Source organism: Aspergillus ochraceoroseus (assembly GCF_002846915.1).
Source record: "Aspergillus ochraceoroseus IBT 24754 chromosome Unknown P175scaffold_7, whole genome shotgun sequence".
In the NCBI taxonomy this organism is placed as follows: domain Eukaryota; kingdom Fungi; phylum Ascomycota; class Eurotiomycetes; order Eurotiales; family Aspergillaceae; genus Aspergillus; species Aspergillus ochraceoroseus.
The window spans coordinates 1,815,089-1,840,601 of NW_024468482.1; the positions used below are offsets into that span (position 1 = coordinate 1,815,089).

The 25,513-nt window shown below is 51.0% G+C and overlaps 10 protein-coding genes across 10 annotated transcripts; 7 read left to right on the forward strand and 3 right to left on the reverse strand.

Annotated features, from left to right (window-relative positions):
* Positions 1 to 539: 539 nt before the first annotated feature.
* P175DRAFT_0442855 (uncharacterized protein) lies at positions 540 to 1,226 on the forward strand (the record flags this gene model as incomplete). The annotated part of the gene is made up of 2 exons (XM_040894139.1): positions 540 to 808; positions 836 to 1,226. Coding segments are annotated over 2 exons (660 nt in total), but the record flags the coding sequence as incomplete, so codon positions are not given.
* Positions 1,227 to 2,393: 1,167 nt separating this feature from the next.
* P175DRAFT_0503844 (VOC family protein) lies at positions 2,394 to 3,475 on the forward strand. Its single transcript, XM_040897709.1, has one exon. The coding sequence runs from the start codon at positions 2,562 to 2,564 to the stop codon at positions 3,030 to 3,032; it is 471 nt and encodes a 156-aa protein (XP_040750424.1). The 5' UTR covers positions 2,394 to 2,561; the 3' UTR covers positions 3,033 to 3,475.
* A 576-nt stretch (positions 3,476 to 4,051) lies between these two features.
* P175DRAFT_0442973 (caspase family protein) lies at positions 4,052 to 5,314 on the forward strand (the record flags this gene model as incomplete). The annotated part of the gene is made up of 6 exons (XM_040894152.1): positions 4,052 to 4,331; positions 4,382 to 4,418; positions 4,484 to 4,544; positions 4,606 to 5,020; positions 5,081 to 5,142; positions 5,213 to 5,314. The coding sequence occupies 6 exons, from the start codon at positions 4,052 to 4,054 to the stop codon at positions 5,312 to 5,314; spliced, it is 957 nt and encodes a 318-aa protein (XP_040750425.1).
* A 285-nt stretch (positions 5,315 to 5,599) lies between these two features.
* Positions 5,600 to 6,763, forward strand: P175DRAFT_0442901 (acylglycerol lipase; the record flags this gene model as incomplete). Its single annotated transcript, XM_040894144.1, has 3 exons — positions 5,600 to 5,668; positions 5,771 to 6,348; positions 6,415 to 6,763. 3 exons carry the CDS (start codon positions 5,600 to 5,602, stop codon positions 6,761 to 6,763), a joined length of 996 nt encoding a protein of 331 aa, XP_040750426.1.
* A 635-nt stretch (positions 6,764 to 7,398) lies between these two features.
* P175DRAFT_0503851 (uncharacterized protein) lies at positions 7,399 to 8,358 on the forward strand. Its single transcript, XM_040897710.1, has one exon. The coding sequence runs from the start codon at positions 7,423 to 7,425 to the stop codon at positions 8,026 to 8,028; it is 606 nt and encodes a 201-aa protein (XP_040750427.1). The 5' UTR covers positions 7,399 to 7,422; the 3' UTR covers positions 8,029 to 8,358.
* P175DRAFT_0343449 (purple acid phosphatase family protein) lies at positions 8,168 to 10,525 on the reverse strand. The gene is made up of 5 exons (XM_040892892.1): positions 9,502 to 10,525; positions 9,280 to 9,447; positions 9,012 to 9,226; positions 8,473 to 8,950; positions 8,168 to 8,396 (listed from the first exon to the last, which is right to left on the reverse strand). The coding sequence occupies exons 1-5, from the start codon at positions 10,049 to 10,051 to the stop codon at positions 8,308 to 8,310; spliced, it is 1,500 nt and encodes a 499-aa protein (XP_040750428.1). The 5' UTR covers positions 10,052 to 10,525; the 3' UTR covers positions 8,168 to 8,307.
* A 474-nt stretch (positions 10,526 to 10,999) lies between these two features.
* Positions 11,000 to 12,884, reverse strand: P175DRAFT_0534832 (F-box protein; the record flags this gene model as incomplete). The annotated part of the gene is made up of 2 exons (XM_040900176.1): positions 11,000 to 11,344; positions 11,415 to 12,884. 2 exons carry the CDS (start codon positions 12,882 to 12,884, stop codon positions 11,000 to 11,002), a joined length of 1,815 nt encoding a protein of 604 aa, XP_040750429.1.
* A 470-nt stretch (positions 12,885 to 13,354) lies between these two features.
* Positions 13,355 to 21,355, reverse strand: P175DRAFT_0518401 (uncharacterized protein; the record flags this gene model as incomplete). The annotated part of the gene is made up of 10 exons (XM_040899050.1): positions 13,355 to 15,139; positions 15,676 to 15,679; positions 16,069 to 18,692; positions 18,714 to 18,851; positions 18,929 to 19,351; positions 19,419 to 19,471; positions 19,533 to 20,313; positions 20,373 to 20,758; positions 20,848 to 21,196; positions 21,239 to 21,355. 10 exons carry the CDS (start codon positions 21,353 to 21,355, stop codon positions 13,355 to 13,357), a joined length of 6,660 nt encoding a protein of 2,219 aa, XP_040750430.1.
* A 706-nt stretch (positions 21,356 to 22,061) lies between these two features.
* Positions 22,062 to 23,938, forward strand: P175DRAFT_0518402 (putative alcochol-O-acetyl transferase crmB; the record flags this gene model as incomplete). Its single annotated transcript, XM_040899051.1, has 2 exons — positions 22,062 to 22,101; positions 22,155 to 23,938. The coding sequence occupies 2 exons, from the start codon at positions 22,062 to 22,064 to the stop codon at positions 23,546 to 23,548; spliced, it is 1,434 nt and encodes a 477-aa protein (XP_040750431.1). The 3' UTR covers positions 23,549 to 23,938.
* A 257-nt stretch (positions 23,939 to 24,195) lies between these two features.
* On the forward strand, positions 24,196 to 25,257 carry P175DRAFT_0495363 (alpha/beta hydrolase; the record flags this gene model as incomplete). Its single annotated transcript, XM_040896077.1, has 1 exon — positions 24,196 to 25,257. One exon carries the CDS (start codon positions 24,196 to 24,198, stop codon positions 25,255 to 25,257), a length of 1,062 nt encoding a protein of 353 aa, XP_040750432.1.
* Positions 25,258 to 25,513: the final 256 nt, after the last annotated feature.

The following is a 25,513-nucleotide window of genomic DNA, read 5'->3' on the forward strand; positions in this document are numbered from 1 at the left end:
GACTTTTAAGCCCATGGTATTAAAACCAGCCAATATCATGCTATAAAGTAGGTATTGGTATGCATGAGAAGATAGTTCCTTCATATTTAGTGCTCACTCAGTAATCTCCGGGTAGTAACTGCTCTTACATGAATGATCCCCCCCACATGCTGGTTATAAACAATATAACTAATCTTTTTTTTCACTTACAGCATCTTGCTGGCACGAATGTCTCTCAATACTTTAGATTTTTACTAGTAGCACCATGCGAGGATTGTATGAAAGTATATGCATAAGTAATAGTACAGGAATGGTAAATTCAGTGATATGTTTCCCCAGAACCTAGCAAGACGTCCTTTACCATCTCATGCCCATTCACCACTGCGTGAAACAAAGCTGTTTGGCCCATGAGGTCTTGTGCGTCAATGTCCACCTGTGCTGTTTCGAGCAGGAGTTTCACTACAGAAGGATGTCCCTGTTTTGAAGCCCAGGATAGCGGGGTCAATCCCCCGGAGTCTTTGGCATCGATATCAACCTTTTCAGCTTCAAGCAATAATTGAACGATATTTTCATCGCCATTCTCTGCGGCCCGAGACAGTGGTGTTCGGCCACTAAAGTCCTTTTCATTCACGTTCACCTTTGCGGCCTTAATCAACAACTTTACAGCAGTGTCAGATCCGTTTTCGGCAGCCCGAGAGAGGGGTGTTGAGCCCCTTGAGTCCTTTGAATTCACATCAACCTGTCCGGTGTCGAGTAAAAGGCTGACGACTGCATCGTGTCCGTTTTCCGCGGCCCAAGATAGAGGGGTTGATCCCGTAGAGTCTTTTGGGTCTATTTCCACAAGCTGAGCCTGAAGGAGAAGCTTGACCACCTCTTCATGTCCCGACTCTGCAGCATATGACAGAGGCGTTGCAAGAATAAAGTCTCGTGAGTTCACATCGGCTAGATTTGTGTCGAGTAACAACTTCACGATAGCCTCGTGTCCGGTCTCAGCAGCGAGGGATAAGGGGGTTCGACCCTCGCTGGAATCTTTCAGATTGATATCAATCTCTCCAGTTTTCATTAGGAGCTCGACAATCGTCTCATGCCCCTCCCGCACAGCCCACGACAATGCCGTTGATCCCGAGGAATCTACAGTATCAATCTCAAAGCCCTCATGGATACATATTCTGGCCGTGGCTTCATTTCCATGTCTCGCAGCCCATAGCAGCGCCGAACCTCCCGACTTCTTCAAGTTGTGGCGGTAAAGGTATGGATTAGCGAGAAAGTGAAGTTGGCGGTTGACTTGAGAAAGAGCATTTATGTTACTTTCCGCCTCGAGCAACGCACACACCAAGAGCAAAAGTTCGGAGGGCAACCGTAAAAGTGACATCCTTTAGCTAGACGACTTTTGTCTGCGTGTAACTCTGCAAGGATAATGAGAGCGAGGGCCGGCCGGTGATGGTAGGAATGACTTTAGGCATAGTCACTGAAGGATTAAGAATCCATTGGGAGCGCGAGTAAAGGTAATGAATGATCCTGCCCCAGGGTGGACTTCAATACCTGCCATATCTTCCATCCCTATACATATCTCCGAAGTCGATCTCTTTTCTTCCAAACGCTTCCCATACATGGGCAATGTAAAAATTGATGATTGGGGCCTTGTGTCCACTGCCATTCGCCTACTCTCGCTTCTCTTTACCTGTCGTGAGAACGATAACTCCACTACTACTGGATTTTTCAACTGCACTACATCGCGTGCGGCATCACCGCTTCAAATTGCGGGAAAATGGCTATGATTGGTCAGAGACGCTTGTAAAGTCGGTATGCGCACCCTATGCTTCATCAGGAATGGCTGCGAAGATAAACGGGGAAAGGTGGATAGTCCCCTACTAATTGTGCAACCGCATATTTGACCTATTGTACACGAAAGGAGGGGCCATGGTGGAGAGGGTGTAACGACGTGAACGCATCTGCCTGCTCCAGAAATGGAAAAATACCTCCCTCTTGCTCTCTGGGGGCTGAAGGGTTGGATCACGGTCCTCTTGTCCATCATTGTAGCTGTTCTGGAAACAGGCAGTGGTTAATGGGATTCACCCCAGGCCAAGTGGTGCAGGAGCTAGGCAGCAGCAGAGTGCAGGCGATTGATAGCACTCTGACGCATAGGGTCGTCAAAAGGTATAAAGTGTGCGAATGGATGTCAGACTGCCAAATTGGGCTTTTAGATCAGGCTTCTATCGCGAGGGCAGGTATTACGTTCTGTGGTGCTCTCTGGTACATATATTCCTATTGGTGGCCATTACATGCACTTTCATCATGGCTCTTCGAATAAAACCATTGCAAGTATCATTAGGTCTACCCCAGTGGTATAGCTCTTCCGGGATCAAGTAATGGTTCCATGATTCGAGACTCATATTTGACTAACTAGTTAACTAGGTCCTGCAAGATGACAAATGTCCCATTAGTCAGTGGTCGCTTCCAGACCGGATTCATGACGAGTCCTGGAATATAAGCATAAAGAAACTGGCTTAAAATAGTCGAGAGTATACCCTAGAGAGAAAAGAGCAGGGAGTCTTCAGTATCACCCAGATCCTACCACAAAAATGGCCTCTCATCCGGAGCCGGAGACTTCAACAATATCCTCGGTCCCTGGTACGGGATCTGTCCCGACATCCTCCTCACACATTCGTATAGCGCGACCATCAAAGGATTTCGCCTCAATCGAGCACTTTTTTGTTGCTGGCCTCGGCCTCAAGGTCCTGTGGCGCAGTGGACCGGCTCATGAAGTGGAGGGTGGTCATCAACTGCTGATGCTCGGCTGGTCTGATGCTGCCTGGCATCTAGAGCTTGTGCTCTGCACGGATGATGATATACTGCCCTCACCAACCGAAGAAGATTTATTGGTCATCTATATGGACGGCCCGATTGATCCGTTAGTGGTAGAGCGGTTGATAAACGCAGGAGGGAGACGGGTGCAACACAGTAATGAGTACTGGGAGAAATGGGGGGTGACTATTCAAGATCCAGACGGCTATTTATTAGTTTTATGCCAAAGAGGATGGCGTAATGTTTGACACTGTGTCTTATGTGCTGTTTTTTTTTTTTTTTTTTTCAGTCCCGCCATGACTATTAGGTCATATGAATGTAGATATACAGCTCAGTCTTGTTAAATGTGAAGGTCTTTCTGCGTTCCAATGGCTTGAGCCTGTGAGAAACAGATCGAAACCCGGGTTATACGACTGAGATTCTCGGATGTCCTCATGGCTATTCGATTCGAGGTAGGTAGGGTTTACCTAGGGTGACCGGTAGATCGGGGAGACCGGGTAACACGGCCGGGTTGCGCCAAAGCCGTTACTTGATGACTTGACTTAGCATCGGTTTGTATATAGATATACCTATTATACGGTGCGATACCGACCCTGGCTGAGGGGGTCATTAATGACTAGCTTGCCGCATCATCCAGGTCCCCCGATCACAAGCACTCACACGTTGGGCCTAGAAGATATATTGAACAATCATAGCTTGACCTCCAAGTAGTTTCATAAGTAATGCCCATGCAGTCCTCAACTTCCGTTGACATATAGTATGTTGAGCAACCAACGACAATACTATACCAGGACGAAATGGTTGTCTAGACACCTTGTTAGCTGAACGGTAAAGTTGTCATAGTACATCCTGCGCCATATACAGATTGGCCTCTTGAAGTTGACTACTTCGGATCCCACCGGACACCCATGCTTGTTGCCGGTTCAGCCATCGGCTATTTATAGTCAGTTGTTCCCAGCTGTCAGTCATGACTGCTTTAGTTTCGGACGAATTCATTGAAGAGCTTTCACTGGAAAACGTGGCGCTGATCCGAAGACAATTCATTGCGCTATTCTCGTCTATACAGCAGCTGTTGATTGCGCCTCCTTCCTCTGGTAAAGTTTTCATATAACAATAAGCCGCAAAGTAGTTCGGGATCCGTGCCGCATTGTGGATATCGTGGATGTCAATATTTCAAGCTTTAGGCAGCTACATTTCCGCATCCTCATAGTCCTCAAGCCCTCCCTTTTGCCCCGAGCTGGCATAAGCCCCTCCGATGTATCCGACCATGCCTCGTAAAAAGGCCCTTTTGATCGGCATCAATTATGTTGGGTCAAAGCACCAATTGAATGGATGCGTTAATGATGCCAGGAACATCGGCGAATACCTCGTTCAAGACTGTGGATTTTCCCCAGATCCACGGAGCATGGTTATGTTGACCGATGTCCCGGAGAATCAAGGGACCCCGTTCTATCCCACGGGGGCCAATCTGATGGCGGCCTTCAGGTGGTTGGTCTCGTGTAACAATGCAGGCGATTCGTTGTGGCTCTCCTATTCAGGTCATGGCAGTATGTTGAATTGGGACTTGATCGTCGTCCGGCACTGACGGGGCATGTAGGTCAAATCAAAAACCCTGACGGGGATCGAGAGTATGGGTGTGTCTCCAGTCCCCCATGGGCATGCGGGAACTCTGCCAGGGGGCTAATAGAATAGAATATAGGCTTGATGACACTATCTGTCCCGTGGATTTTGAGCGCAACGGACAGATTACCAGCGACACTGTATGTCTTTTGCCTGCGCTCCCCTGACTCTCGGACTTCCATAAAACTAAACGCGCGGAAGCTTCATAAAGCCATTGTTTCCCCCCTGAACCCTCGCTGCAGACTTACCATCCTCTTTGACTGCTGTCATTCAGGCTCTGCGGTAGAGCTGCCCTATGTTTTCCGCCCAGACGCGGACGGCCGGGTAAACCTGATGAACAATGTGAGGGAAGGGATCTCTCTGGTCCGCGAAGCTTCACATCTTTTGCACGGCGGATTCTCAGTTGAAAAATTCCGCGATGTTGAGTCTTTTCTTGGTGAAGCGCACTCGTTTTTCTCCCAACTTCAACACCCGCCAGCGCCATCGGATGAGAACGGACTCGCCGACGAGAACTTCACGGAAGACTGGCGAAACGAGGGAAAGGACGTATGGATGTTTAGCGGCTGCGCGGACGACCAGACCTCTGCAGATACTAGTTTCCAGGGCCTTGCGACCGGTGAGTGTAGTCGTCAAACCCCCGACACTGAGTACCCTCCAGCCGCTGACCGAAAGCTAGGGGCTATGTCGTGGGCATTTATCCGGAGCTTGAGGAGCAATCCTCACCTGAGCTATATCCAGGTACCGAGCAAGCCCTTACTTATCCTATGCCCACATGGTTCGGGGGTGAGTTACTGATCGAGATGCACAGGTGCTACAGAACACACGAGCCCTACTACAATCCCGGTACTCTCAGGTCCCCCAGCTGTCTGTTGGCGGTAAATATGACTTGACCCAGCGGGTGTACCTTTAGTCTCTCTACCGGGAGGAACTGGAATGGGGAAGATGCATCTCTAGGGATTTGCCCTCAGCGGGACTGTTGTGGAAGCCCTTACGGGGAGCACGGAGACTGCGTACGGGAATATGTTCAGCTAAATCCAGTTAGGCTACGAGTTTTTCTTATGCCGAGGTCCTTTTTATCCCCTTCATTTCGGGGAACTTCCCGTAAATTTGTCCACCGCTTTTCTCACGTCCAACTCATCCCAATATTATCACGCCTCCCCCCTCGCTATCGACTCTCGTTTAACTTGTAAACACCATGGTCAGGAGCACGAGTAGCAGTTTTAAGCTGAGTGATGGCACTGAATTATATTCGCGAGTGTGGGAAGTGAGTAACAAGTGAAGCCCGGACAGAACAGTCGGACGCCCCTGGGGCTCCCTGTGCCAGGAGTCATGTCAAGGAAACTGATCGGTTCACCACTGTCTCTAGCCAGAGCAACCTCCCCAGTCGCATGTAGCCTTTCTGCACGGCTTTAGCGATCGCTGTGATCATTATGATGACTTCTTTTCGCTCCTCGTTTCCACCTATCCCATTCAGGTGCACGCCTGGGACCGACGCGGTTGGGGGAAATCGGTGAAAACGAACGATCAACGCGGTGATATTGGTCGAACCCGACAGATTCTGCTTGAAATCAACGAAGCGCTGCTGCATATTGCCTCGTGCATTCCGGATATCGAGCGCACTCCACTCTTTATCATGGGCCATAGCATGGGCGGCCAGGAGTCTGCATTCTACCTGCTGTCCACCAGTCCTGAATTGAGCCGCGGACAGCGTCCGCCCATTGCGGGTTGGATTTTGGACGCTCCTTACATCGGGTTAGATGATGCCAGTCGGCCGAGTTGGTTTACAGTCGAGGCTGGCAAGATGGTAGCGCGGGTTTGGCCCAAATTTAAATTCACCCAAACGCTGAACGTGAAGTTTGTGAGCCGAAACCAGGGCGTCCAGGAGATGTACCGGACTGACCCTCTGTGCCACAATACTGGCACTCTCGAGGGGTTAAAGGACCTGTAAGTTATGCTGCCGACTCTACTAGCCCGCCCCTTCCCCGGCTGACGAAGAGAATTTGATTCCAGACTCCAGCGTGAAACTGACTTGACCAACCTCTCTGAATCCGACCGGCCCACTCCCTCCCATCTCGCATCGCGACTCCCGTGCCCTGTCTTTTGGGCGCATGGGTCCCAAGACTCGATCACCTCCCACACCATTTCGAAACGACTCTACGATAGACTAGCTCCCCATGATCCGCAAGAACCGGATGCAAAGACGTGGAAATCGTTTGAGGGCGGCTTTCACCAACTGCATGCCGAGCCGGATGGAATCAAGGAGGAGCTAATGCGGGACATCGGCGAGTGGGTGGGAAAGATCACTGCGAAACAGCTGTCCCGCCAGCGAGTAGACGAAGAGCAGCAAGATCAGTGTTAGGGGCCTTAGACGTAACTTGGAATATCAATCGTAACTCATGGCAAGTAGGGAATTGAATAGTCATGACCCTGAACTGCTGCTCGGGCATATAGCGAACGTAAAGACTACGCACTCCAACCCAGATGCATACTAGAAACTTCTTTCATATCTTGTCAGGGGGTTGAAATCCTCCAACCAAAGGACCTTCCATGGGCTTGCTAATATTTGACAAATGCTGGAATCCGTGATGTCACTAACGAGCCTTCCAGAACGCTGCTGCGGGTTCTTACAAATTCTTGACTAATTTGCCGTCATCCACTTTTGACAGATATGGAATGTATATATAGATAGGGTGGTGCTGTTGCTCTACGATTTTCCTCTTCACCTCTATCAGTATATCTCAACCAAGGCCCGCAATAATGTCCAAACCTCTTTCCCACGCTAAGATTGTCGCCCGGCGCTCTAAAGAGCGTGGGTACGCCGAGCATGGCGGGTGGCTGAAGACTTTCCATACCTTCAGCTTTGCCAGCTACTATGATCATCAGTTCACACAGTTCGGTAGCCTGCGCGTGCTGAACGAGGATCGCGTTGCTGCACGGAATGGATTTCCCACCCATCCTCACCGCGATGCTGAGATCTTCAGTTATATCCTGGGCGGGGAGCTCACCCATCGCGATAGCATGGTGCGGAAAGGCGCCGAGGGGGCCCAGGGCAAGCAGTTTTATCGGATGAGACGAGGCGATGTGCAATTTACCACTGGCGGCACAGGCATTGCGCACTCCGAACAAAACGAGTCCGACAAACCCGTCCACTTTCTGCAGATATGGGCCGTTCCCTGGAAATACGGGTTGAAACCGCAGTATCACACCCGCTCGTTCGACGAGGCTGCCAAACGCAAGGCCTTTGTTCCCATTCTATCGCCTCTGGCAGCTGGGCCGGATGCAACGGCCGCAGAGGAAGATGCCGCGCTCCCCCGGATTCCGGAGACGATTCCGATCCACGCGGACTTTGTGATGGCGGCGGGTATTATTGAGCCAACGCAGAAGTTTGCATGGACAGTTGGGGCCGGGAATAATGCTGTCACCCAGACGAAGAAACGGAATGTGTACGTCCACCTACCCATGACGAAGAATGGGAAGGCAAAGGTTCGCCTGGATTATCGGGAGGATGCGATATTGGAGGAAGGGGATGGCGCCTTTATCACCGGTGTGAACGCGGGGGATGTACTAAATGTGGAGAGCATAGGGGAGGCAGAGTCGGAAGTTATTGTATTAGATAGTAATTAAGACCGGGATGAGGTTAAATAATGTGAACAGTGTATGCAATTTACAGACTGCTTTCTCCCCACTCCCTACCTTGATACCAGCTAGAACAGCCTTAACTAAGAGAGATCTTTGACACCGGTCCTTACGTGTTTCCCCATACTAACTATTTGACCTGGCGAGGCTTATCCCAAGAGAACGACGACCAGATGAACGCTTCATCAGTGAATCTGAAGAGCTCACCCTGTTTGATATAATTCGGATGTCTGTAAGAGCAGCAAAACATGGAATACCCCGTGTTGTTTAGTGATGATGATGATGCTCATGGCCGCCGCATCCATTATGGTTCTTATAAAGCGTAGCCGAATCCAAAACGGTACCGTTAGCACTGGCTATAGTTTTTTTGGCACACAAGAGTTAGTCACAGCCTGTTAGGTTATTCCAATGCCAGCCCCCAGGGCAACTTACCAATGAAGTCCTGTGTGATATGGGTGCAATTGTGTACGGTAAATCGACTCCATCCGTACACCGTGTCAATAGCCTTGTCTGTATAGTTTGCCAACGGTAGGTCCAACGTCCCCAAACCAGCATAATGACCCGCTGCACCACTAACCAGATACCATGGAGCAGAAGGATTATCAAGACCGTTAGGGTCCGGCTCTCCATTTGCAATAGGGGTAAACCGTTCGTAAAAATGCTTGTGGCCAAAAAGCGCAATATCCACCCCATATTCTAGCAATAGGGGTTCGAAGGCTGCCTGACAACTATCACATTTGCTACCATCGACATACCAGGGTCGGTGACCGGCTACAATCACCCAGGGAGTCTTCTTGCGGTCGACAGCGGCAAGGTCGTCCTTCAGCCATTTCAGCTGTGTACCGTTGGGAGCAAAGGGGCCAGCGTTCTCGGCCGCACTTCCACCTGGGAGGTCGGGTGCATCGGGGAACTATGCATCGGTTTTTGTTAGAAGACTGCTTTTGAACCGGATTCTCTAACATGGAGCTTACATCGGTCTCCGTGTTGAATTGGATAAAATGAACCATGCCGTAGTCCCAGGAGTACCAGAAGTTCTCCAGACCCCCCGACTGCTCCGACGGCATCCGAAAGTGGTTGCGGAAGCCAGTGAAATTGGTTTGACCTTCAACGCAGATGCTCTCCGTATATTTCACGCCAGTCGCTTTATCCTTTTTGCCACCGTTATCGCAATTCGCCTCGTGGTTGCCTGATTTTACCGTATTAGAGATGGTGCGTCCTATACGCCATCAAGTCACATACCAGGGCCAACCATGTATGGGCGATCCATCGTCACATTCCCGGCCATCTCGTCGTAAAACGTGTTCAGGATATCCTCATAGAGAGTGGTTCCATCTTCAATGGTCATATTGGGAAGAAAGCCGTTGATCTCCTCAGTGAGCCAGTCATCAGCGTAGGCGAGGTCACCATCTAAGCTGGGTCAGTATCTTACGCTACACGATTCCAGTCAGACAGACAGCTTACCCTGCCAGACGAACTCAAACTGATCCTTAAATTCTCGCAGCGACTGCATTGTGTTTATCTCCCCCGGCTTCAGAGCTGCTTTCTGTCCGTATGTGGTCAACCCTAAGGGGCCCATCGTCCCCAGGTCACCAAAGAACGCAAACGCAAACGGTCTAGAGTTACCAGCAGGTAGACTCGTTTTGAACTGGTGACGTTCTTTCTCGTCGGCACAGTGGACGGCAAATTCATAGTGGGTGTCTGGTTCAAGATGTTTGATCAAAACATGGTTGCTGTAGGTCGTCGAGGTAGGATAAGTAACGGAGACCTCCGAGAATGCAATATGATCCAACTCCGGGCCTCGGCCATATCTCACCGTAGGGAACGAAAGCTTTTCCGGGGTATTCCAACTCACAATCATACCGCGATCGCCGGCGTAATTGAAATGGAGCTGCTCTGGTTTAGTGAGGTGGCCCTGACATCCAAAAAAGGGGTCCTTCCAGGGATGTTGGGGAGAGCCGGCGGCATATCCAATAGCCGTCAGGCTGAACGCCAGAAGCAACGAAGATGCCATGTTGGGGGGAGGTATGGATAGCAGTCGTTCTTGTGCCGGGTTATCGAATTTTTTCAACCGTGATATATGTATAGCTTCCTGTCATAGTGGGATCGAATCCCATTCCCCTGTGCCCCACGCAGCGATCTAGGCTGCCATCATACGGAGTAAGCTGCAATGATATCGTATCAGGATAAATTTTGTTTGCACGTGTCTTAATGCCACTTTTGATGATTGCTAAGATGTGACGTTGAGACTTCAATGGATTTGTTGGATAGCAGGAACTAATCAACCATAGCGCGAAAGCTCGGTTGCACAGCTAAATCATTGGTGCCCTGGAATACATTCATCCCTTACTCCAAATCCTTCAGGATCTCCTGCCAGTAGGATCAGGATGGCTCTCCACGTTATCCGCCTTCTCCACCAGCAGGGCAACTCAAGCTTTTCGCAAGCAGCGACAGCCATGAGCTTCCGCAGTTGTACAGGGCCAATATACTCAGCTTAAGAACTATAATCCATGAACATCCGGTGAATCCCTGGTGTAGTCCTCTCCCCCTTGAAGTTCATTGGGAGATGATAGGTTAGCCCACTCAACGGAGCGGCTCTAACAAGCGAAAGCAATTGGGCCTGCAACGGGTGGTACCACTTGAATGAAAGGTGGATGAGGTGTTTTGCCACGGCTCTTACTCGGAAAAGGCCAGGTCAGGATGTTTTTACATCAAGCTTCCCATCCCATAGAGGTGCTTCGCCTGCAGAGCACTTCTGACTCGGCCGATGACTGCAACGATGACGCCCGTGGGAGAGGACATCCGAATTATGTGTGATAAAGCGAGGGTTTAAGGTTTGTTTTGTGTACATACAAAAACTGTCTATAAGTCGCTGCTACGGGGAATGTTGGTAGTCTGGAAACTTTGGATCGATGCTGCCCGTCCGGATAGATAGAATTGTTTGATATTATCGTCATCGGCCCTAGGGGCCATCATACCCCTGGTCGTCAAGATATTCCGAGATCTCGTCTACTTCCTCTTCCTCAAGCTCGTCTCCCAAGATATCCAGCGATTGCCAGATCCTCTCGCTGTGGCGTCGGATATCCGTTGCGGGTAAGGATTGCTGCCCGGGGTCCCACGGGCCTCTTCCGGTCGGACTCTGCGCTGCATCGGTAGCCAATCCTTGGGATGTTGTGCAATGGGATAGATCCGGGGCCAAGCTGACAATCCGAATGAGCACAGTCGGGAAGATACCAGCAACGAGCTCGTCTTCCCGTTCGGGGATGTCCCCAGGTTGGTCGAAAAGAGATTGCCGCCGGCCGAGGGTCTGCACGGTTCAGGGTAAGGAATTTTCTACCGTTTTGTCTGTGTAATCAGCGGGAGGTGGTAGTACATACCGTGTAGGTAGTCATAATTGCATCGTCATATAACGACATGAAACTGACCGGCACACTGAGCTGCGGTGCAGAGCCCGTAAGCAAGGAGTATGAAGCGCGTACAGGATGATTAACTTCCTGGACGCTGTTATTCTCATCCAGGGCGACGACGTAGATACGGTCTTGGATCTCGAACATCAACCGCCCATTTCGCACCGACAGCCAGCCCCCCAGGTCGAAATTAGACCCATCCGATTCGCATTCGATAATCGCGCTGGTTGCTGCGAGACTAGCTGGATCGCGGAGAGCCCTCCGCCAGTCTGAGCACACGAATACATGACCAGCGCGGGAAAATCCTACAAATAAGTCGTTGTCCAGCATACCCGCTCCCCATTCGTTTTCGCCAGGCCAGGCATGTTCAAGGCCGGTCGGTGTCGGTAGAGGGCCTGTGGAGACCTTGATTGGCACCAAACGGTCTCTACAGTGTGATCTGGGGGGGAAGACCGGATGTCGTGGCCCGTATAGTGCAGCCCCTGCCACCGTCGCGGTCGCGTACGAGGAGCTGGCGGGAGGTGGGCGGATGTGATACTTCTCGGTGCAATGGGACGGCTGCAACACGCCCAGCAGTGAACCGGACGCCTTGTCATGAACGTGGTACCCTTGCGGACCCATAGAGTAGACAACTATCTCGGGGCCTTGGTCCAGATGGCCGACGGCATCGTGCGCGATCTCCATATGCGTGGTCAATTTGGGCGGTCGCTGCGTCATATCATATACGAACCCCTGTCCTTCACTGGAGACGACACAAAGCGTCCAATATGACAGCTGAAAACCTCGGGTCTGGCAAGTGTGATCTAAGACGGCGATGCGTCCAAACTGCCCCCGGTTGGCACCCTCCAAATCCGCCTGCCAAACCTCGACGGCATCTCCATCCCGGTCAAACACAGCGATGCCATCCTGATACTCCAAATGGGCATACGGGCGAACTGCATGCTCATGATCAGTATCCAGGGTCGAGGGCAATCGCCACAGGATGCGACCGGTATCCATATCCGTGACATTCAATCCCCCAGCGTGCGATGTAGAAACGAAGAATCGCCGCTTGAAGTCCGGGCGGAACCGCCAGACGGGGTCATGGCCGACCTGCAACAGCGACTCCCCAGTGGACGGGCGTGGCTGGGCCCAGTTGCGGGCGAGCAAGGTCTGTCGCTTGCACAGCTCCTTCCATGACGCCGTATCCTCCCCATACCACTTGGAGAAGCTTGTGCTCTCAGACAGAAAGGCCAGCGATCGACCACTTCCGGGGGGTTGGGCAGTTTTGGATACGGACGAGTAGATGGCGTCTTGGTGGGTGACGTCAATAAACCGGTGCCAGGCGGTTGAAACCAGAGTAAGAGACGCCAGAGAAGAGACGGGCACGAAGTCCAGGACGCGAAGGACAAGCTCAGGGGGGAAGACTCTGAGAGGATCTGCTACGGGGGAAAGGGCCATGATGGCAAATGGACAAACCCCTCGACGGGAGATACACGGATCTCAAACGTAGCCTGCAGTCAATGTCGAGAATCCAGGCGGAATCCATGCGAATCCAAGCTGGCTCTCGTTCGTCCGTCCGTTCGTTCATTCGTTCGTTCGTTCGTTAAGGAGACGCGGTTCAGGGCTTAGTCAGGTATAGCACTTGAGGCCCAATAAATAGTTACCTACCGAACAGGATGATTAGGGTTTAAATAAAGAGGACAAGCCTATGAATGCTTTGATTTTGTTCCTTGATAAAGAGCATACAGGTGCATAATCCGACTACCAAAAGTCGACTTGGAATGATCGTGTATATAGGGCTATTGGCCCTCAATGGCACCTCGGATTATTCGTGAGTGTCGTGGCTCTTGACCTACATATATATATATATATATATATATACCTAGGTAGAGGATAATCTGCTAGAACCAGAGGTCTAGATTCAATTATCAAACATGCCCTTTATTTTGCTGGAGACCGATCACATTGATGTCTCGCCAAATGATGACTCCCATGAAACCTGCTATCCAAACTGTGGTTCCCACGGCCAGCATCCTCATCTGGGCGTCCGCGTAGGCATGCTGAATGGCAATCCGAGTCTCGGACCCGAGTGAGTATGAAAGTTGGGTTGAGAGGTTAGCATATATTTCGCGCAGATTTGCAAGTTCTGCAGGAGGGAGGTACTGCATAAGACTCTTAGGAAAGACCTCCTGCCAAATAGCAGAGGCCACGGTCAGCCCAATCGCACTGCCAATATTGCTGAACATCCCCAGTACCGCTAGACAGACTGCGGCATGATGATCCGAAGCAGCGGCAAGGATTGCGACTTCGTCGCAGACCATTATGATGCCGGCAGCGATGGAAATGAAAACCTGGCACATGATGATATAGCCAACGCTGCTTTCCATCTTGGAAAAGCACATCATCAGACCAGATCCCACGCCGCTTAGCGGAATTCCGACGTAGAGGCAGACAGGCTTGAAGCGCCCAGCATAGTGGATCAGGGCCCCCACAGCAATGGAGCAGACGACCGAGCAGACAGTATACAGCTGCACGACGTAGCTAGCACTCTCGACGCTAAGGCCATTTACAACCTGAAGGTACGACCCAAAGAAGCTGTTCCAGCACCAGAAGCTGGTAAAGAGCGTAGCGGCGAGAAGACAAGAGCCCAAAACCGTACGGTCGAGAAGGAGAGAATACGGTATGAAGGTGATGGCTGCATAACGTCTTTCCCACATCACAAAACCGCTAATGAGCATGCTCCCAGTAATCAGGATTCCAATTGCCAGCGGCAAGTTCCACCCTGGTAGGGCATATACATTAAATGGCAGGAGAAAGAGGGCAACGCCAGTGGAGAGCAGAACGAGACCCACTGCATCAAACTGCCGACAATAGTAGAGAAGGGACTCGCTGGCCGTCAGATCGGCGTCACCGTTAGTCTTCGGAACAAGACCCAATTTCCGGGCCTGCAGGTAATTCCTCAAGAGGGTGTTAAAGAGTGGGAGGGTAATGGCCGGCACAAGAATCGTAAACATGCCAAACGCCCACCGCCAGCCAGGTCCGTTCAAAAACCTCGAGGATATTGGGCCGGCCAACCAGCATGTAATCAGATTCGGAGAACTGACGACGGCCTGCATTAGGCCCCGGCTGCGCAGCGAAGAAGTGTCGGCGACAAAGACGGCCAGACTGTATAGGATGCCGTTATTCCCGACGGTCTGCAACACCTGGGCGGCGGCATAGGCCTGGACACTATTGCACACAGTCATCATACCTAATCCGATCGTCGCAAGCAGGATGCAGAAGAGGTATCCCTGTGGACGGCCAAACACATCCAGGACTTTGGCAAGAGTGAGGTTGGTGACCCCGCCGATGACACTGCTCAGGATGCCGACGGTGGGTGTGAGCGAGTGCAGGGCAAAATCGGATGTCACATAGGGGGCCAAGATACCTGTCGTAGCTGACAGAATACCCTCAGCAAAATAAGTGAGCCAAATGATGATGTAGACGAAGCCCAAAGCCCCAGTGGTCCAGGCAACAGTCACAGCTTCGATATCCTGGACGCCGAGCTGAGGTTCCCAAGCCGGGGCAGACTCGTCATCGTCATCCAAGACAACATTAGTAGGTTCATTATGGTTGCGGTCATCACTGAACCAGTCCCAGTCCTCGTCGTCAGGCTGGGAAATGTATGGGGTGGATTGGGCGCCGATGTGAGAGGAGTCCAGCGAGGCCATGGTCTACCCAGTCTCGGTGGAATACAGCTGTAGGCAAAGAAGTCGATTGAGAATCGTATGAGGTGAGAATGCAAGCAAACTACGGGATAAATGAATTAGTACGTTGGTAGCCAACCACATATTTAATAGTAACCGTAGTATGGACATTCTATATCCGAGATTACTTCCCACGATCCCGGTCCTATATCATATCAGCCACCGTAGGACTCAAAACCCAGTCTATTCCTTGTTCTTATTATCTTTAGCTCATATATCTACATTCACATGAGTCAATTTCGGTCATCTTTTAGGTAATGTGGATTACGCCCGTATGGAGAGTTATTTATAGTCCTGGTTAATCTCGGATCTGACAGCATAAACATGTACCTAGTAAAGCTCTTATTGCAGCAATACTTCTAGGATAAGCGTCATTATAAATCTCGGAATAACCCTAGATCTTACCGAATATAGCTCTGCCATAAAGATGTTAGAGCTGAGAATAGTACCCTTTTTCGAATGGGATATGGGTCATAGGCAATTTACCCGAGAAAGAATACAACTTTCCTGGTGCATTAGCCGCGCAATAATTTGCGCATTCTAAAAAACTCGCTCAGAGTGGGTACGGCCTCGCAAGGTTCCAATATCCCCCATAATATCAGCCGTGGTAGATAGGAACTGCCGCTATATGGAGGGTTGAGTCAAGATGGCTGCATGGAGTAAGAGAGCAGGGGCCCTACACTTGATATTGTGAAAAGTGCATGTCTTTTACCGTAGTTCTGCCGAGCTCTGGAAGGGTTTATGTGATAGTACAGCCTTGTCCAAGGGCATACCGAGAGTGGAAGCATGGAATACACCAAGGAATATAGTTTTGAAGCCTGAAAAGTCTACTTACACTACGTATACACTACATAGTCCCCTGACTTTAGTAACAATAGTCTACAAGATCCGCATACTTGGTAAACTCCTCATCCGACTGGAACATGTCCAACTCCTCCGGGTGCGTGCCCAAGACAAGCTCAACACCGCCATCCTTCTTTATGGGGAAGATGACCAGGAAGCGGAAACGGCCGTTCCCCCGCTCGAGTTGCGGCCGCATAGACTCCGGGGAGCCTCCGTTGGCGAAGAACTTGTCTCCAAAGCAGATCTCGCCGCTTGGGAATAGCATCATATTGGAGATCATAGCGTGCATATGTTCGAGGCCCATGTTGGCGGTCGAGAATCGGCTGTGGTCCGGAAGTGACTGCAGAATCGTGAACGCGTCATGCACGAGTGATGGAGTAATGCGCGTAGTAGACTGACGAAGTAGGAACGCAACTTCTCCAATGGTTGTTTTAGGAGAACAGAGCGTCTCGATAGGCATGCTGGAGCGATTCAAGATGAGCAGGCTGCCCATGTAAGTCGATGGTAATAGGGAGGAAAAATATGGGCGGCCATCGGTGGGGAGCTCTAGAATAGACATCTCCTCAGGTCCGAAAGTCTGCTTTCTGATCTCGGTGGCCACGCGATATCGTGCCCTGATGGCGGCGCGCCAGAAGAAAGCTTGTACAATATCACTGATAGATTTGATGACCCCCTTGGCCGCGGGGTCGGCGATCACGTCCTGCTTCATCTTCTCCAGCTTGTCGGGCGGGATGAGGAATAAGGTTGTCTTTAGGCACCTTTCGGCGCGAGGCAGTGGCCAGACAGAATGAAGCGGGAAAATAGGTCGAGGAGGAAGGGCCCCTTCATTCGAAAGATTTTTGGAACGGCGAGACTCACCATGGATTGTAGTGGTCTGGCTCTCATTCTCGGGGGGGAAGAATGGCAGAAAGCCCCATGTCCCAGGATCAACCTCCTGAAGTGGTTGGGTCCAACCTTCTTGCTCATGAATGATCTCTGGCAAGCTGTGGTTGAAGCTCTCGGGATCATACCAGTCGCATGTTGCTGCCTGGTCCCCCTGCAAATATCTGCAGTTTTCAGCCCAGGCTTTGAGAGCGACCATGGCGCCGAGGCCATCGAGGCAGCAGTGGTTCAGGTCAACGGCGATTAGACAGCCACCTTGGACGAAGTTGGCCTGTCCGACCAAGATAAGGGCGGGCATCTTGGGGAATGGGTCATCCCGTAGGACAAGACTGTCCTTGAAGGCAGACGGCGCGAAGCCTGCGTCGCGTAACTTGTCGAATGACGGGAGAACGCTAGAGAGGTCTTTGTAGACCAGGCGATTGTGGGCAGAGTTGGCCCTAGACCGCGGAGGAATGGTGACACAGAGATCTCCCTTGGTGTAGCCGATCTCCTGCTCTGAGCAGTTCATCATCTTGCCACCGAGAGCGGGAATGAGATCAAATGTCCGGTTGAGACCCTCCTGTAGATTGGAAAACACTTGCTCGTATTTAACTCCTTCACGCAGTGGGAGGTATAAGACCAAGCCCATCCCATGGTTAGGGTTAACATAGTCGAACGCATTCAAGCGAAATGATTGCCGCGCCTTGTGCTGGGTAATCATGGTCTTCATGTTAGCCAGCTCGTCGTCGGCGGCGGGCTGGTCCGATGAGGCGGCTTCACTGGCGCTTGTCATCTCAGCCAACAGAAGCTCGACGGTGGAAGAGAGACCGGAAATTGTGGGATGACCATAGACATGGCGAGGAGCAATCCGATCACCTAGCCCCGTAGCTGCTCGGATCGTCTTGATAGCCGCAAAGACACCCAGAGAGTCCAGTCCGAGAGCAAACAGGTCCATGTCCAGCCCGACATCCTGAGGTTCAGGGAGTAAAGGCACGAGGATCTTGTGGATGTTGTCCTGGATTGATTCGGTGGAGCTCATGTCGATAGTGAAGCTGCCAACAAGATCGTCGCTACGCGAGCTATAAAAACGCTCAATGTAGTCGGTGTAAAGCTTCAGGGTTGCGGCTCGTTTTACAGTGCCTTTATCCGTGCGGAAAAATGGTTTATCGGGCTCTGCAAAGGTGACAAAGTCCCTCAGAAGCTGGTTCTTGTGTCGAGACATGGAATTCGCCTTCTGGACTGTTTCCCAAATGCTGTCGAGAAGCTCATCGGTCTTATGCGATGGATCCTTCAACTCCACCAGCAAGCCGGCCTGGGGTTTCCCAGTACCGAAAACAAGGCATCCCTTGATGGCAGGGTGCGTGGTGACAAAAGCTTCAGTCTCCAGGGGCGATATCTTGTACCCGTTAGACAGCACGACAAGATCGTCGCTTCGTCCTTTGAAGGCCCACAAATTCGGCTTGGTGGGGTGCTTCATATACAAGTCTTTGAAGTTAATTGATTGCTTATCCGGGAACGTGTGAAATATTCCCTGGAATAGGGGCCAGTGCTCGTTGCGATGCACCCAATGTTCGTAGGTGTCGGCTTCGATTTCCTTGAATTCGAAGCCGGAGTAGGGGTGGAAGCAAAACCAAAACCAGTCCTCTCTTGGTGTTATAAGGTTCCCAATAAACAGGCCCTCCGTTGTGCCCGTCAAGTTCAGTACCCTGATGACCTCGTTCACCTTGCCAGCACTCACCGGGCTGACGGGGCCGCCAGATGCACAGATGAATTTGGACGACTTGAGCTTTGACAACACTCCAGGCGTTTCACCCAGCTCATCAACAAGAGACGGCACCATGCTCCAGATATCGATCTTCGCATACTCTGCAAGAGTTTCCACCAGATTGACATTGGGTAGGACGCCCACCGGCCCCAGCACGCAGTGGAGCTCAAAGAGGGCGGGCATGAGAATATCCATAATAATACCAGCACCCTATCATTCGAGTAGTCAGCTCACAAGGTTCGATCCATCTATGACCTTACGGGAATATCAATAACAGTTATACATACGTGACTCATGGGGAATGATGAGTAGATCTTATTGCCCGACTTCCAATCAGATGTCCACGGCAGCAAATCGTTATCGTTGCCCACCGGTGGCAGCAGCCGCACCGCATCCATGGTGCCGATGAGTCCGTGAGACCAAGGAATAGGCTTGGGCACTCCAGTGGTCCCAGAGGTATGTAAAAAGCAGAATGGATCATTGATAGCCTCGTCAAACGTTTTGGTATATGGAAAAGGCTCGGTGGACGCGGCATCCAGAAGCTCGTCGAGCAGAGGGAGCTGCAAAACGTTCATGGCCCGTTTCTGCAGGATTTCCTTGACCAAAGGGGCCGGGGACACCTCGCCAGCATTGACCCAGATATTACAAGCTGTCGCCTCGAGGACTGCAAGTGCCCCCTCCGTATTATTCTTTGGCGAGAGGAACAATGCCTACATGGAGGAAAGTCCTTGTCAGCTAGTTGCAAATATTCATCCCCGGGGGGGTGATTGAACTTACCGCATATCCAGCCTTGACGCATGCATAGGTCAGCAAAACATGTCGCAGATCATCTATGTAAATAATCAAGTCAGTGCCTGGGACTTTTAAAAAACGGTCCGGCATGCAACTTACGCGGTCCAATGTAGCCTAGAGGCTGAATTGAGTTGGGCTTTCCAACCTGATTCTGAAGCCACCAAGCGGTTTTGTCCACAGCCTGGGTGAAGGCGCGTGCAGAAATGGGCCTGAATTCAGGTGAGTCTCCAGACAGTGTCGTCATGGAGAAAACAATACGCCCCGGCTCGGCAGCGGCCAAACTGTCCATTATTTGTGGGATCAGTCTTTTACCATATGGTATCGAAGCAGCTCCATCAGCCAGCTCTGGGGATGGAGCACTGCTTAACTTGCTCAACTTGTCCTCCGCGGTGAGATCCGGACCATTCGATGCTAAGCTGAGAGGCGACTGTGTCCCCGGTGTAGTGGCTCTGCTGGTGCCCACGGTCATACGGGGTGAGAGCGTGGTGGAATTGCTGGCCGACGCTACAGCGGATGAGGCTATGCTGGGTGTTGATGCTCCATTGAGATACTCACTCGCGCTCACAAGTCGGGCCTGTTGGAGGTAGGTTGCTGTGGTCTCGCTGGTGCCGAGTGCGTGCCCTTCCTGTGGCTTCTCCTTGAAGTAGCTAGGCCGGCCATCCTCGTACACCAGCTCCAGATTGTTGTCCTTGCCGAACTCACCCATGGGAGCACTGATCCACTCTCCATCTGCGATTTGAGCAACGCTGCAGTGCCATGGAGTCGTAAACCCGGTTCTGGTGTTGAGGAGACATATCGAGACCTTAGTACTGCCCACCGATTCATGAATAGAAAGTCGCAAATGGTTGGGAAAGGCGTTCTTGACCGCGCCTGCAAAAGCCTGTCGAGAATCAATGTCAGAGACCTCGCTCATCTAGAGTGGATCGTCCATTCACGCACATATCCTCTGATGAGCATTTGCTTAGCAAGATACTTGCAGTCCCGCTTATAGCTATGGGCACTCCGGTCGGCCCCCCGGGGGAAGATGTGCTTCAAATCCGACTCCAAAAATCTCTTGTACCCGAGGTAGGTCAGTTTCGTATCGGGATTCGAGCTAATCTCGTGGTCGATATTGAGATCATCCCGTCCATACTTATTGAGGAGCAGTCGGCGAAACGTAGTACAATTAGCGACGTAGCTAATCTCACTTAGCTTTTCCGGCAGAGGGAAATCAAGCAGGTCTCTTATTCTAGAGAAACCGATCCAGTGAAACTTCTTCTTGGTGGCCATCTTACGGAGCGCCTCTCCGTAAGCCCAAGTGTCTTGGTCCGATATACATAACAAATCTAATGGCACACGCCGGCTCGACTGCATTAACCCAGGCTTCTGGTTGAAGCGCGTCCAGTAGGCTCGAACTCCGGGACCATAAACGTACCATTATATGTAATACCATCGGAGATGATGGTGACTTGAGCGCCAGGCGGATATACTTCCCTTATCCGGGTGCACATCGTATTCAACCGGTCCAGTGCCAGCTCTTCAGCCTTATCGGGCAGCTTACCGAGGACCTTGTATACTTTGTTCGCTGATTTGAACGGGAATGCCGGGAGACAAGCCTCGACCCGCTTTCCCACCGCAACGAACGGGTCGATGATCGACAGGAAGTGATCCGCACCCGCTTCCAGGCGATCCCTAGAATCGTCGAATTTGTTCAGTGCATAATCGAAGATGATGTCCAGGATGAGACGAGAGGTCTTCCTGACCTCCTCATTGGGTTCCAGGGCCTTGGATGAGGAGTTGTCATTGCTCGGGCCAGCACCACCGACGCGGGGGCCATCTTGGGGGTTCTCATGTGTGGTGGTGACCTTTTCAGACACCCTATCCGGAATCATGAGCCACTGTTCTGAGGCAGTTCCCGGCTGTGATCCGGCGTCTTGATGCATGTTTTTTGATGATAAAGGGGATAGGTTGTAAAGCACAACAATAATATGCAGATGCAGACGGAATGACAAGTCCTGTGATACTACAGATGTGCAACTAGACCAGAAAAAAGAAAAGCCCGCTGGTGTTGATATTTACTAGATGCGCAGGTAAAGAGCATAACCTTTTTAATAACCCCAAAGCCTCATCCAGTGACATAAGCCTCCGAATACGAGAACCGGAGCGTCTTGCCGAAAGAAGCCGCAATATTTTGCGTGTGGAACAGGGCCCCCGAACGCTATGGAGCTCGGAGGTTTCATTGCAAGTCATCAAGATGAAGAACGTACATGATGACTCGGCGTGATTCATACCACTCGTATCAAGATGATTTCGCCCCCACGAGTATGCACGAGCAAAGAGCACATTTGAGGCAGTTATCAGCAGTGGTCAGCATGTGTAAGACCAGATATAGACCAGGGTACGTAGTCCCGATGCTATATAGAAAGGTGAGGGCCTGGGATTGCGCATAGATCCCCCGACTTAAGGCCGATCTAGCCAGGGTTCACCGGCAATAATAAGAGTGAAGGTACCGTATACAAACATCTCTCAGATATTGCTGACCCCGAGTTCAAGCGACATCAAGTTCAGCTCAGCTTATATTACGCAACTCCAGCCCAAGAGTGCTCCGTAATATTCTCAGAAACCAACAACTAATGACAAATTTGGAAGATGGCATACATCCAACAGCTCGCAAAGTTGCGGCCATTAGGTATGTCCCCGCCTATCAAGGACGTCTGGCCACTGTCTAATGCATTACCACAGGCAAGCTCGAGCAAGTCTCAGCATCCTGCCATCACATGGGTCTCTTCAACAATGTCGGGCTCTCAGCTCACTACAGACTGACGGGGTCCGATTCCAAGCTTCGCTCTATCTCCAACCTGCGTGATCTCATATTCGCCGCGACAGGAGATGTGATTCGCAAGCATCGCATCCTATCTGCCATTCCTGTGAATGAAGGCGCTCCGGACACTTATTTTGCCTCTCTTCCTTCTGTGGACCTCAATCGAAGTATTACCTTCCTCAAAAGATCCCAGCCTTTAGCGACAGCTGGCAATGGAGACGACAAAGAACTTGACTCAATCCTCGAGGACCAGCACAACACGAACTTCAAGTCCGAATACGGTACTTTGCCGTTTTGGCGCCTGATTATTCTACAAAATCCTGGATTGGGGACGGAGTTTACGGCTTCCTTCATCTACCACCATGCCATTGGTGATGGTGTCTCTGGTCTAGCTTTCCACAATGCGTTCCGTAATGCTCTAGAGGCGGCTTCCGCCTCTCCATTGGCTGATTTCAAGGCAGAGGAAACTGTTGTGCCGAGTGAGGACACTTCGCTTCTCCCACCCCTTGGACAATTGCATCCTCTCCCCATCAACCCAAGTCCACCCTCTCCTCCCGCAACGAACCTCCAGGAGTGGACGGGTAACTCCATAGATGCGCCTTGTACTTCCCGCTGGGCATCTATTTGTCTGTCCCCGAGCGTCTCGAAGGCGTTCTTTCAAGAATGTAAAGAGAAGAACCTATCAGTAACCTCTGCACTCTCGTCTATCGTTGCCACAGTCTTGTTTGGAATCCTTCCACCGACCGTGGAGGCCCTCACCTGCATTATCCCGGTCAGCTTACGACCATGGCTCAAGCTACCGCGTGGAGTTGTAAATGACGCGATTGGAACGTACTTCGATGCGACTAGGGTACAGTTCACGCGGCCCGAGCAGAACTTCCCGAATCCTGGTTCGACAGATATCTGGTCTGGGGCCGAGAAAGCTTCGAAATCGATAAATGACTACCTCTCTAATGTCTCGCCCTCTGGAGAGCCTTACACATCGGTTGCAGTCTTCGAAACCATCCCAGATATCTCTGCAGCCTTAGTTTCCATGTTCGGAAAGCCTCGCGACGCAGCTTTTGAAGTGACGAATGTTGGAGTCTTCTCATCTCCCACTATTCGTAAGGCCAACGAGGATACTCCTCTCTGGGAGGTAGAAAAAGTGCTCATTAGCCGGAGCTCTATTGCCACCGGAGCCGCAGTTACTGTCAGTGTAGCCACTGGTGGTAATGGAGCCATGGCGATAGGTTTCAGCTGGCAAGACGGTGTCCTGACGGAAGATGTTATGGAACACGTCATTCAAGGCGTCAAGAAATACTTTGAGAAGTATTAAAAGGCCGTAACTGGGGTTGCATATAGGCTGTAGCCCAAACTTCCCAGACATAGCATGGATCTTGCAACATTACAGAGACAATAGACTAGGAACCCATTGCTCTTAGCATGGTTATATGGACAACTTTGGGATGTAGAGCAACCACTCATAGTGCAAACCCGGGTATGAAGCAACATCATATATAGAGATCTATATCTATGCTTAGTTGATGTAGAAGTACAGAACGTACCAGACCTAGTATGAGCATAATATCTAAGAATATCCATTTTAGGCTCCAGCTTGGTGGCAGACCTTTTGCCGAGTACTATATATTGGAAGCAGTCGACTGATTCTGTGGGCTACACAACTTCAAATACACCAGTCATTCTAAATATTAGCTCTTATTCTCGTCTGTTAATTAGTCAGTCACTGGGATCCATCCTTCAAAAGGTAATAACCAATGAAAAATGTACTAAATAAGCTCTTTGTTCTGATCCTTAACGGTCTCTCCCCCCTCATCTGCCCATATTTAATGCCCACTCACCCGCAGAAAATGGTACGTACCACATAACATGTCAATTCCAAGCACAGAATATCTACTGTTTTCAATCAAAAGCATACTGCAGTTCATAATTTCTCCTCTTCGCAGCCGGTAATATCACTTCAAAATGACTAAAGGACCGGAGACCTATCCTTTCTTTTACTCCGAGGCCGCACAGCTCGATCCTCGGATCAAGATCCCACGGCCAGTCATTGATCCCACACTCGCACCCATCATCGATTCATGCCTGCTCCCCGAAGAGGTGAGTCTCGACTTCATGCGCGGCGTATCGGCCGGTGGAGATGACGAGAAGGCATTTGTCTACAATGCCGACACTGTGGTCGAAAACGCGCCACACCTCAACCACACGGAGCATTCTGTTCCCGGTCCTCATGGTAATAGTGTTATTCTGTCGGTATTCGCACCCAAGGAACCAACCACCGCTATGCTGCCGGCCTTATACCACATCCACGGTGGCGGCATGATCGCCGGGGACCGTTTCACTGCCGTCACCGAGCTGTGGGATCTCCTCGGGGGCATTGAGTGTGTTGTTGTGTCCGTGGAGTATCGCCTTGCGCCAGAGACTCGCGCGCCCGGACCAGCGGAGGATTGCTACTCCGGACTGGTCTGGACATCTGAGAACGCTGCGAACTTGGGTATTGACCCGGCCGGCATTGTGGTCTGGGGCGTGTCGGGTGGTGCAGCCCTGGCAGCAGTGATATGCCTCATGGCCCGGGACAGAGAGTGCCCGACAATCCCCATTAAGGGTCAGATGCTCTTGTCCCCCATGCTGGATGATCGATGTGAAAGTGTATCAGACCAGCAGTTCGAATACGGAAGTCCGTGGTGTGGCCTTTCGAATCGCATGGCGTGGGCCCATGTCCTTGGGGAGGACCGCGGTACCGACCGGGTTACACCATATCAGTCCCCATCCCGAGCAGGCGATCTGTCAAATCTCCCAACAACCTATATCGACGCTGCAGAATGTGAGGTGTTCCGGGATCCCGCTGTCCTATATGCCATGAATATGTGGCGTTGCGGTTCAACCTGCGAATTGCACGTCTGGCCAGGTGCCTTCCACTTATTTGATGGGATGGATAACCCGGATGTGCCACTTATTCATGCTGCCATTGTATCAAAGAAAACCTGGCTAAAACGGATTATGCAGTCTAAACGTGTGGAATGCTAGTCAAGATATTGTTGAGATTTCTTAACGATGACCGTTTGAAGGTTCCTGGGAGGATCGTGTAAGAAATAGGGATAGAATGGAAACTCCTAGTGAATGCCTTTGTCCACATGATAGACGATGAATCAGTGTGTGTCGAAGGAAGACTGGAACGCATCTCAGGTCCATATCATTTTTGCTTAGAGCTCGGCAACCACAGCGGAGGCCTGGCGGATTACACATCTTATTCATCTATACTACCCAATATTGTCATATTCTT

Bases quoted from the DNA above. Each gene is read 5' to 3' on its own strand.
- P175DRAFT_0503844 (XM_040897709.1), top strand. From the start codon at position 2,562: ATGGCCTCTCATCCGGAGCCGGAGACTTCAACAATATCCTCGGTCCCT.
- P175DRAFT_0343449 (XM_040892892.1), bottom strand. From the start codon at position 10,051: ATGGCATCTTCGTTGCTTCTGGCGTTCAGCCTGACGGCTATTGGATAT. The intron at 9,448-9,501 runs GTAAGCTGTCTG...GACCCAGCTTAG, and splicing joins GTTTGAGTTCGTCTGGCAGG to ATGGTGACCTCGCCTACGCT. The intron at 8,397-8,472 runs GTAAGTTGCCCT...AAAAAACTATAG, and splicing joins TATCACACAGGACTTCATTG to CCAGTGCTAACGGTACCGTT.
- P175DRAFT_0503851 (XM_040897710.1), top strand. From the start codon at position 7,423: ATGGTGCGGAAAGGCGCCGAGGGGGCCCAGGGCAAGCAGTTTTATCGG.